The sequence below is a fragment of the Haliaeetus leucocephalus genome, unplaced genomic scaffold (genome assembly GCF_000737465.1).
Source record: "Haliaeetus leucocephalus isolate CR32 unplaced genomic scaffold, Haliaeetus_leucocephalus-4.0 Scaffold140, whole genome shotgun sequence".
Taxonomy (NCBI): Eukaryota; Metazoa; Chordata; class Aves; order Accipitriformes; family Accipitridae; genus Haliaeetus; species Haliaeetus leucocephalus.
The window spans coordinates 2,459,512-2,471,636 of NW_010972576.1; the positions used below are offsets into that span (position 1 = coordinate 2,459,512).

The following is a 12,125-nucleotide window of genomic DNA, read 5'->3' on the forward strand; positions in this document are numbered from 1 at the left end:
CGTAAGCTAAATATATTGGACTCTCTCAGACTCTTGCTTAAAATCGTTGTCTCCATCCCTCAAATGATTTTCAGATTTTTCCTTGCCCCTAATTTTTTAATATTCCTTTTTAGAAGGGCAGATCTAAAACAACATAAAGCATTCTTAATTTGGTCTCCCCAATGTAGAATACAGGTATAAGACTGTTGCATTATTCTTACCTTTCTCTCTATATTCCTCCAAGGACTGTACAAAGCCTTTGGGGTCCTTTTTTTTTTTTTTTTTTTTTTTTTTACTTTTTATACTTAGTTTTTTTTTTTTTTTGACTCATTATACTCAGGTCTCATATTGACCTGCATGTCTGCTATGATCCTTAAATCCCTTCATAGTCGCTGCTTTTCAGGATATTGTTGTATATGCATGTACTGCATTCCTCATTCACATGTAAAGTTGCTCGACTTTACACTTTGCTACATTTGAACATATTTTGCTTAAATGAGCAACTGACTAATATAATGACTTTCCTGTCATTATTGACAACCTTAGTGTCATGGACACATATTTACATCCAAATTACCTGTGAAAATTTTGTGAAGTGCCAGAGTTGGTACCAAGCAGAAGCAAAACTTCCCTGCAAAATGATGATTCTGCATTGACAACTACTTTTTATTGCAGAGAAATTATTTTTCCTTCAGGTATCAGTTTTTATTCCAAGAAAGGCATGTCCTCCTGATATTCAGTTACCTTCAGCAAGGTTTTCTAATAAAAAAATTAAATTAGGTTTGTCTGACAAAGTTCATTTTTCCATAAACCCATGTTGACTGCGTTATGTTCACTTTTTTTGTAGCTGGTTCTCATATCATCTATTTTATTATTTCCCTGGGATATGCACGAAGTTATTCAGCTTAGCTGGGATATCTGGCTTTATCTTATGAATATTTCAACAATCTTCTTCTAGACTTTCCAAATTTTTCTGTTATTCTGAGATTTATTAAAATGTTAAGAGCTAGTCAACTCTTTCAAAACTATCAGGAACAAATTATCTAACCTGACAGATACATGTTCCTATAAAAAACCTGTTTATCATCTTCCTCAGTTCCTAATGGCTTGGAAGATACTTCCTCATCTTTAGGTAACAAAAGTATAATTTCTCATTCTTTGTTGGGGTTTTTTTTGGTTGTTGTGTGTTTTTTTTTTTTTTTTACTATGCCAGACATGGAATCCTTAGTTTTCCTTATCAGTTTTCTTCACTTCCCCTTTTCCCTTCTGTATCTTTCCTCCAGACTTCCATTACTTTTTCCATCCTTACACCTCTGCCTAGCAGTTCTCATAGACTAAGAATCAGTCACACAAACCCCACAGACACATGAACAGACCTCTCTCTTGATTTGTTCAGCTTCTCAAAACCCCAGCCACACAGCTCTCACTGAGACAGGCAGACAAACAAATATATCAAACACACAGCTTGCCAAATACTTTTACATCCAAGAAGATTGGCAGCTTTGAAACTATTTTTTCCCCGCTTCTTTTTCATCAGTATTATTGGGCTGTTTGGTATTTATGTCTCTGTCTAGCTTTACTGAATTTTAGTTGGGGCACTGAAAAGCTACAGGCAATATGACAGGCTGAGAAAGAATTGTTTGAACAACAGTATTGATAAAATCCTATTCACTCTAATAAATTACTTTTGGCAGTCATATTTCTAGTTCGGGGTGGGGGGTAGGACCTTCGTGAAGGTTTACCAGCTTCCCACTTCGGATCTTCTCTCCCACCCAGGTCCAAAGTTCTATCTAATTTTAATATTCACAAGTATTATTTTGACAAAGTGATTTCCTATATTCTTATTCAAAAATACATATTTTAGTTGTCTGTACTTGCTCCCATCTGTCCTTTTAGGACCTCAGTTGCAATGGTAGCCTGTAGCATGATCAGGTAGAAACTGTGTTGGGCCTTAGATAACCTATATTTTCACCCAGACTTTGCCAACGGATCATTATGTAGCCTTAGGTAAGTCATTCAGCTTCTTTCTTCACTTGCTGTAATATTCGTAAAGTGCTTTGAAATCAGTAAGTAAAACTGCTACTTAAGTTCACTGTATTATACTGCTCACATAGCTGATCTTTTGGTGTACACAGGTCCAAAAACATTACCTTCTAGGCTAACTTTGCATTTGCGTCCAAAGTAGAGGGGTTTTTAAAGTTTGAACTAGAAAACATTATCAAGCAAAAAGTCTTCAGCATGTTAACATTACAAGAAAGTAGAATTATATTTTTCGAGGGCTAGAGAAATTGCTACTTAAACAAAGGAAGTGAGAGCATGTCTCACAAAGCTGTGTTTTCAAATTCAGAAATAAGTAGAACACGATGAATAGCATGGATAGTTGTAAATAATTTTAAGTCTACAAAGGTGAGAAGATTTAAGAACATGAAAATGAACAATCACAGAAAAAAAAAGTTATGTTAAACTGCCCCTTGCACACTTTAAAAGTAAGATACATTGTAAATGGGTATTCGGGTATAGCTGATTATCAGAATAGATGTGATTAGCTGCTGCAACAGGAGATTATAAAATCAAGTATCTAATAGCTTCAGAGCAAGGGACAGTACATCTCCTAAGTGCAACAAATACAGCATCAGAATAAGGTTGTTGCAATCCTGAGGCCAGTTTCTTTAGTTTTCAAGTAAACTCAATTACCAAAGCCGAAGCCACTATTTAAATTGCAAAAACAGTCTATCCAAGATACTGTAAGCTTTTTACTTGTGGCTTTTAGACTGGGAACTAAATGTTGCAAAGAGATAGATAAAGCTGCACGAGAAACTAAGATGTTTTGGAAAGTTGTGGTTGAAATACTTGAGACATGATATGCTATCAGCTGGTTTATGTTTTAAAATGTGTTTGCTGAATTGTTCTGGAATAAGGATGTGATTAGCCCTGAAGATCTGGAGTCCCTTGCTGTAGACAAACTTCCTTTTTTTTTAAATCTACCTGTGCTAGTGGGAAAGTTTATACCCACATTCTGCTCTGGCTCCTAAACTATTTCATTCATACCAACCAGGTTAAGCAACAGACACTATTTAAAGCATTTAAATAATTCCACAATAACTAAATTCATCTTAATGGCATGAGTTGGGGAATGCTTATGCAAACCTCTTAGCTGGCAGAATCTAGGGGATTTGTCTGGCAGAAGGTACTACCAGGTAATGAGAAGCCGGAGGACAAACCATCGGCAGCATCCTCCTCAGTGGGGAAAGCTAGTTGTCAAGCATGAGTCTTTCCCCACCTTCAACTGATGTAACACTTAGGGAAGGTATGTAAGACCTTATCTTTAATATAACTTTGGAGAACATATTCACTGTTTTGGTAATCAAGGGTTTTATACAATCAAAGTTAACATAAGCTAAGTGTACCTGTGGTTCAAAAATATGTTATGCTGGGAATAATATTTGAGAAGGAAAGATTAATAACTTCTATATTCCTCTTGAAATCAATGACATTTGAATGCAAAAATATCACATAAATTGGTCATTAACACTGCTTAATCAAGTACTCATAAGTAAGGCAGATTTCTTTGAATCAAACAGATTTAAATCCTTCATTTTAATCGTGATTTAAATCAGCAAGTAAGAATTGCTGGCTTAGATATTTGATGCTAATTTTGTTTTGCATTTGTATTTTACTTCAGAAAGAAAGGGTCATTTTCATCAGCTGGAATAATCTTTGGAATAAATAGATTTGCAAGCAGCACAAAGATTTCTTCTTTTATTTGCTTGTCAGGTTCATATGTGGTATATGAAAACAATTGTTTATGGGTTTGTCCAGTTTAAAATATATTTATTTAGATTCTTAAATTTGATTTGTGGTGGAAAATGGTTAATTTTTTTTTTTTTTTAATTACTTGTGTTTTCTCTCAAGTGGGATAGATACTGGAGTGCAACTCAAAACATACAGTGAAATTTTAAGTCTTTTTCCTGAGTTAAATAAAGGTACCATGAAATATGATGGACATACATAGACAATAAAATGTATAAAATGTTTGAATGTTAAATGACTGATTTATTACAGAAAACAATTTTTAACGATGTTTAATACAGTTTCTGAAAATAACAGGCTAAACTTTCAAAAGTGTTTATGTATTTAATCATATAGATGGTGTCCGATGGGATTTTCAAAATCACATAATTGCTTTTGTGTATGTTTATGTATATCTGAAAATGTCACTTGGATATTAGTCTGTGTTTTAAGTACCTACCTAAGTTAAAAACAGCTTTATGAGAGCCTTTTCTTTCTGTTTTAAATAAGATTTCCTATTTTTCCCCATTACTTTGTATTGACATACTGGAAGAGAAAAATAACGTTTTCAAACCCAAAGTCAGCTTACCGAACTCAAAGAAAAAGTTTTCTTTGTGTTCGCTATTAAAATTGAGATTAAAAGTAATTAAAGCGAAAAATGTCTGAACTATGTACTTATATTAAAATAGATTAAATAATACTGTAAGAGCTGAAAGTACAGTATTTAATGTGTGCAGTACCTGCCATCACGTTGACCTAAAATTAGATATTTTCCCTTATTTTCATGTACCTTTCACTCATTAAAATAATGAGAATTGAGAAGGGTTCATGAGCGTCATGTTATTTTTTTAATTTATGCAAATGACGTCACTAATTGATAGTAGGTTTATTTTTTAACACAGGTATTCATAAACTTAAATGTAATTTAAGTACATTTCTTCTAAGAACAGAAATTTAAAAAATCATATTGAATAGGAGCAGACCTAAGTAAAAAATCCATTTTTCTTTGAAAATAATATTTTTTACCTATTTATTTTAGAAGTCAAGTAATTTTACTATATTTCTAATGTTCACCAATTTGTGTTACTGAATTTGTCTTCCCAGAATTACATAGGTTAACTCACTTTTAAACAAATTTCTCCATGTTTGGCTTAACCAGTGTGATTTTTGTCCCCTGTGTTACACCATTTCACAATAATCACAGATTCTCCCATGTATCCACTTTCTCTCTCTAAAAATACCCTAATCTCTCTTGCATGTACCATCTTCTTGCACAGCAGTACGTCCACTTTCCTCCACATTCCTTCTCTATGTTTTCTAACCTGACACCTGTACATGCTAAATCTAAGCCATAGGATGAATTCTTGCTGAGTTCACCCCACGCTTCCCTCTGCAGGAGCGTGGTTATCCTCCACTCAGCCACCAATCTGCATCACATGAACACCCCCACCCCCCACCCCTTTACAACCTCTGCTCCTCAGACGTGGCTGATGGATTCCAAAGCAGTAACACTAGCATAGGGCAGGGATGAAGAGAGAGTGGTCTGCGTGTAACTATGTGAACCTAATTCTATTAGAAATAGGGCTGAAGATTGATTATACACAATAAACTTGACAGGTCAAGAAGTTTGGCTGAGTTTATCTTGTGTATAATCTTAATTCTAATATAACTCTCTATATTTGTTTTTGTTGCTTTTATGTTTTCTTATTTTATAGTCCTTGATTTAGCAATCTAGATATTTCAGTTTTGTTTTGCATTTGATATTAATGAAACCAACAGTGATGACAATGTCTAGCCCTCAGTCAATTCTCATCCAGAAAAAAGTCCTTTTAAGATGCACTGGGTTTTTTGGTTGTTGTTTTGCAGGAGTAAAGATTAAGTAGCAGATATGTGTAAGTCATTGTCCAGAATGCTGTGAACGCTCTTGGACAGTTCACTGATTGTTGTTTTACATTAGAGGCTGTTATGTGAAAGACAATCAATCAGCTAATTCTGTTGTCCTTTTGTAACCACTGCTCACATGTGTAAAGTTGGTTATTTAACATTGAGGTATACCAAAAACATTTGAAATGTCAGAACGTTGCTTGCTATTTAACCTCTTCTATTACAGGATGATTCTGTACATAATACAGTACAAGTTTGTTTCTCATGACCAAAAAATACTTACTACATAATAACAGAATCAGGAATCAACGATTTATGCCTGCCCAAAGAGGGCAGGAAAAGGATAATAATAGATGGCCAAAACAGCTAAAAATCAAACTCTGCCTGATGATCCTAGTCTTCCTCTATGGCAGAACAACAGACCTTGTGAATAAAAAAGTAGCAGTAATTGTCAAGTTATTTTGACATAATTTTCCTAAAGGCTCACTCACACATTTTCTAACCAAGACAATTTAATTCAGACTCCATATATTTATAAGTGGCTGAATGATCAAAGACAAAAATGATCTCATAGTGAGCTCAACTCGTAATCACGGGCAGTCTGATTCACACTGGTCCTTCTTTGGGTGAGAGTTGGACCAAATGAAATCCAGAGGTCCTACCAGTTGAAATCATTCTATGATCCTATGATACTGAAGCAGTATGCAAGGATTTTGGAGGGCAGGGCTAAAATTATAAATGTACTTTTATCAATTCAGTAGGAAGTGCAAATATAATTCACTTTGTCTTATGTCAGAGGAACTGACTGAACAACGTCCTGAAACCTTTTGGCCTGTTACTTTGGTGGTTCACTGATAAGTAAACCTATTGGCATTGCAAAGTACCATGTGAAAATCTTGTGCTAATGTCAACTCAATTGTTGGAACATTCTGGCTGTCATAGTGCTCTATATCAACAGGATGCGAAAGGTATTTTTAGATTATGTGTTCAGCATGCAGCTTCATTCTTAGGATCAAAGATTCAGAGGAAAATGTTATGTTAAGAGATGTGCCAAAGGAAAACAGCTGTTTGGGAAAAGTGCTGTGAAAGCTACTTAGGTTATAAGCGAAACTAATATACTTTCCGATGACTCCATGGTTTTTGCATATATGCAATCAAATGATTGTGCCGTCAGAACTTACACATTAACATTAGAGAATAGTCATACAGTTTATATCTAAAATGTTATAAACATTCAACTCTAGGATTTTAAAGTTTAACTGTATTATTCATGTTCAGTGAAAATTCCTTGATGTATGGAAAAAGCATAAAGGGTCATTTAAATTGTAAGAAATATGGGGCTTGGATAGTTGGGAGGCATAAACCTAAATCCTTTTACGATATTCATTTCTACTGAATTAAAATGAGGAAGGTTCAGATAATTATCTGAATAACAATGAGCACTGGGTTAAGTTGATGTTCTCAAGAAAGTCGAAGAACTATATGAAGTGAATTAAAATACGTGGGATGTACTATTGATATGTAATCTTTTTCTCCTTCCTGGCTTTTGTAAAACTTATAACTGAATAGATATGCTCAGAGTAATGTTTACCTTTTCCCCTATGTCAGTAGGAAAAAACCACTTTTCCCATTAATCAGATAAATGGGTTTTAGACATTTTATTTGATGCACTCTAAATTACAATTACAAGAACACTAAAAATTAAATATTATAAACTGCTTAATATCTGAAACATCTGAAGGTGAGATATATAGCAATACACAGCTGCGCATATTAACTCATCTGCTTTGCTTATAATGGCTTCCCATTTGTACATAATGCATACAGACTTTCTTTGATTTTGTGCTTTTCCTTTCAGGTTTGGATTTATTCTTCATAAGGATGAGCCCTTGCTCCAGAAAATTGATCTAGAAACTATGTCATACATCAAGACAATTAGTTTAAAGGATTATAACTGCATTCCTCAGTCACTGGCTTATACACATCTTGGAGGATATTTTTTTATCTGCTGTAAGCCTGATACCACTGGGGCTGTCCTACCACAGCTTATAGTGGATAGCGTTACTGATTCTGTGATTGGATATAATGGCGACGTAACAGGCACGCCACATGTCTCTCCAGATGGACACTACCTTGTCAGTATTGATGATGCAAAAGGTCTCATGAGGATCCAGTCCATAACAATGAGAGGAGAAATACAGGATGCATTTGACATTCACACTAATTTGCACATATCTGATGTAGCTTTTCAGCCATCATTCACAGAAGCTCATCAATACAATGTCTACTGTAGCTCCAGCACACAAACTGATGTTCTCTTCATGGAGCTCTCCTCTGGCAAGGTTAAGATGGTGAAGAGTCTGAAGGAGCCTGTCAAGGCAGGCGAATGGCCTTGGAACAGTAAGAACCGTCTTATAAAAGACAGCGGCCTTTTTGGTCAGTATCTCATGACCCCTTCCAAGGAATCTCTGTTTATCCTGGATGGACGGCTCAATAAGTTAAATTGTGAAATCACTGAAGTTGAGAGAGGCAACACAGTAATTTGGGTTGGAGAAGCATAAGGATCTGTGTTAGATATTTACCGAATTAATAGTTTTACACTACATTGCACTTAAATTACACTAGTCTTCAAATTTACACAATTTTCATTTTAAATTTTTAGACCCTTCTATACCTGTTATTTCTTTGACTTGAACACAATTTGAATCAACTTCCATATAAAAGTTAGTAAAACAACGGCTATTTGGTAATGTTAGTCCTTATTAATTATCAGCTGAGATTGTGTTGTTTGACTGAAATTACTAAATATTGAAACTGATGATAAATATCATACATTATTTTAAAGGAAGTAGGAAAAAAAACCAAACAAAAGCTTCAGGGAATTTAATATGATACTTTGCATTTGTAAATGGAAGACTTAAATATGATTCAGATTTTGGTTTGGTTTGCTTCAGACACAAAATAAGAGCTGTTGTACAACCTTTGACTCCTTAAACTGAAATGTTATGTCCTGTTCTGTTCAGTCCACTGTTTAATCTTTTTGTGCCTTGAAGTGAAAGTCTCACATAAAAGGTAAAACATAGAAATTGTATAATTTATTCCCACTGTGGCTACAGGATTCCTTGTCATTGGAGAGAAACTTTTGGTATCAAATTTCTAGTCTCAAGTTGTGGACCATACATGGAGGAAAAAAAAAAAAAAGGAGAAGTAATATTTGCAGTGTTTTCTGATCACTGCGATTTGAGGATTTTATTTTTATGGTGCGTCTTAGTTGAGAGAGCTGCTTGCAGAATCTTAACCTTTTTTTTAGAAAAAAATAGATGTTAGGTTTTTCAGCTGTCACAGGCTTTCATCAGCAAGGGGTTTCAGTTCTACTAAAGAGAAATATCGTACTTATCCTTTCAGAGTAAACCACGTTCTAAAAACCTGGCATCACAAAGCTTCACTTATATTGTCAAGGAAACCATTACTTAAAAACAAACAAAATGCATTTTAAGAAACTGAAAATGCAAAGAACTGAAGTCTACAACCAGTAGATAACATTTTTGCTTATGCATTGTACCATTGATCCATATTTGTTAAACTATTTGGTTAGCTCAGCAGATTTTCTGTTCCATGCATCCAATTGGATTAGTGCAAAAACCAACCAAACAACAAAAACTTTGTATTTTTTATAGTTTGTTTACTTAGAATTCTAATATTAACAATGGTTAAACATGTAAATGGGAAAAATAAGATTCCCAGAAGTAGAATAAAAAGTCAGTAGGATCAGAAAGCCAGCAGTAAACAACTATCCAGACTTAGACCAATGACTTAAAAGTTTGGGAGTATTTTTATTTTTATTATGTTTTTGCTAAAGATTGCTTATAAGCTCTTAAACTGACCTCCATTTACTGAAGGCAATCAGAAAAAAATATCTTTTTTTAAACAAAATTTTACTGCAATTTAGATTGTGTAAAATTGCTTAGAAATCTGGAATTTTCTAGCATTGTAATCTTGTGTGCATTTAGCATCCTGCCCTGTGTGGTACAGTAGATCTCTCTAGCTTGAGCAAACCTCCTGTTAGGTAGATTTAACTAAGATAAGAGTCTGATTACATTTCTAGCTACTGAATCTGCTTTCCTTTTTAACAACTTTTCTCCATTGTGAACAAACAAGAATCATGTAAACTGTTACTCACTTATTTGCAGTAGTCTGTCTCATGCATTTTTCTTCTGTAACTTACACCACGTGAATGTTCTGTATGTAGAAAATGCTTGACAAAAGGAGAATAAACCCCATAAATTTTAAACAGTCTTGACTTTGGTGCATGCTCCAATGTAGCCACACTGAAGTGGCATGTAACACAGACTTTATTTGAAAGCAAGGTAGAAGGAAGTTTATCTGCCTATTATTTTACATATATAAATAGATGTATTTATATATATATTAAATAATATATAGTGTGGAAAAAAAAAACTTTTTTAGAAGAGCTTAACTAACTGGAAAAGTTTCCTTTGGCTGCTACAAAGAAAAGCTCATCTACTAATCAATTAGGCACAGAGAAATTAGGATATAGACAGATGTCTATTCTCATGCCTAGCCTCTGGAGCCAAACCCCTCTAGTCTAGAAACTATACAAACACGTAAGCCCAAACCAAGAAACATGCACTCCAGTAGCACAGCTAAACAACTCCCTATCCAGTCTGCTTGGTGTAGCTGGATTCTGCATTTACTTTGCGCTCTCCTTGCCTAACCATTAACATTAAAGATAAGAATTGAATCCCATAATGATAGTGAGATTCCCTTGACAATGAAAGTTGCCCTGTGTTGTGCATGGTGTCTTACAATCTCTATCAAAGTCAGTTGTCAGTTTTGGCAGCATCTTATTCTTTTGTATTAGCAGCATTTGGCTGGAGAAACTTTAAAACTTGAATAGACTATATTGCTCATTATATGTAACAGGAGACGAAAATCTCTTTGACTATGTCAATAATACCACAGTAATTTGTTTAGTATAGAAACAGTCCCAATCAATTTAGAATTCATGTTTGAAACCATTTTCTCTATTCCCACCCTAAGAATATCTCTGACTCCAGCTAGAGCAGTTTGGTAAAGAGCTATTGCCAATTCCCTGTATTTTGTTTAGCTAGTCCAGTGTAATAGCTCAAAAACCACAGTTTGTTTCTTTCCCAGTTATGGAACTGAAACAGCTTTCTGGTGTCCAGGAGTTGTTTGATCCCGCTGAATAAATGGAAAATCAAACACTGTTTTCAGTGTTTCAAATTTCCCTTAATACAAACCCAGATGTAACAACAGTTGGTTTTGAATCCTCTTTCCTAATTGCTGTTGGAAGCAGAGGCAACAAATGCCTTCTCTTAACTTATGTTGAACATTCTTATTTTACAAGCTGTTACAAACTTTCAAGATTTAGGATTTTCTTATGGAAATGCATTAGAGAAAAGTAGCAGAAGATAATGGAAATGTAATGGAAGAAGCCAAATGTACATGGAAGACCAAGTTCTGTACAGCTGCTGAAAGTTTCCACTATGGTCCTGTACTGTATGCTAATGAATTAGAGATGTGCATGTGAGGACAAGACAGAGTGTTCTTCACCAGGGATTGTGATGGTTGAGCTGCTTTTGCTAAGGTATTAAAAAAATATATTATTTATGAGACATGGAGAAAGGACTCTGTCAAGCTATTTTAAGTCACCAAAGTAAGGAAAAAATGTTGCCAAAGTAAAAAAAATGTTACTTTTCCCTTCAGTTTGGCAATAGGCATTTTTAGTAGTCTGTGCCTGAAGGTATCTTTTAAACTACTGTTTCATACTGATAAACAGCTAGTTATTTGCTGCGCTACTATATGTACATCAATCAATATGTATGAGGGATTAAAAACAGATTATTTTTTTTAAGTTTCTCTTTTATAAACTAGTAGAGAATTTTACTTCTAAATATGATCTTGCAATTTTTTCACTTTTTGCATGTGGTCCAGAGTATCATCATCTGTCTTCATTTATATGCTTTCTGACTGCTTGGTTTATAATATCATATTGTGAGGGATTGCTATTTAAGCAACTGCATAAATAAGTAAACTGAGCTCAGAACAACCCCTTCGGTGCATTTAATTATATTTCCCATAAACAAATTACTTCAAACATCTAGACATATAGCGCCAAAGAGTTCATAAGTCCAAACATAAGATGTCTTTGCAAATACGTAAGAAATATGCCTTGTATAAGCATGTCTTTAAAAACTTCAATGGAAGAAATGATGAAATAAGTTTCAAAGAACTCTACATATTTTTGTAAGTGATATCAAAGAGGTTAAGTGTCATTTTGAGTTTTTACTGAGCCTCCTGCTCACACCATATCATTAAGGCTGTCTGTTAAATACAGGATGAAGGGCATCTGAACATTTAAGAATATCATAGTATTACTTAGATTTTAAATAGTGACTCTTCATCATCAGTTTCAACTTCTTTCAATTAAT

The 12,125-nt window shown here is 34.3% G+C and overlaps 1 protein-coding gene across 3 annotated transcripts in view; it reads left to right on the top strand.

Moving 5' to 3' along the window:
* The window catches only part of FSTL5 (follistatin-like 5), a 306,883-nt gene extending 298,133 nt beyond the window's left edge, over nt 1-8,750 (top strand). For all 3 annotated transcript variants that reach the window (XM_010586080.1, XM_010586081.1, XM_010586082.1), the window contains one exon: nt 7,511-8,750. In XM_010586080.1, coding sequence (XP_010584382.1) covers nt 7,511-8,213 — 703 coding nt within the window. In that variant the 3' untranslated portion in view covers nt 8,214-8,750. The remainder of the gene's footprint in view (nt 1-7,510) is intronic.
* The last annotated feature ends 3,375 nt before the right edge of the window (nt 8,751-12,125 follow it).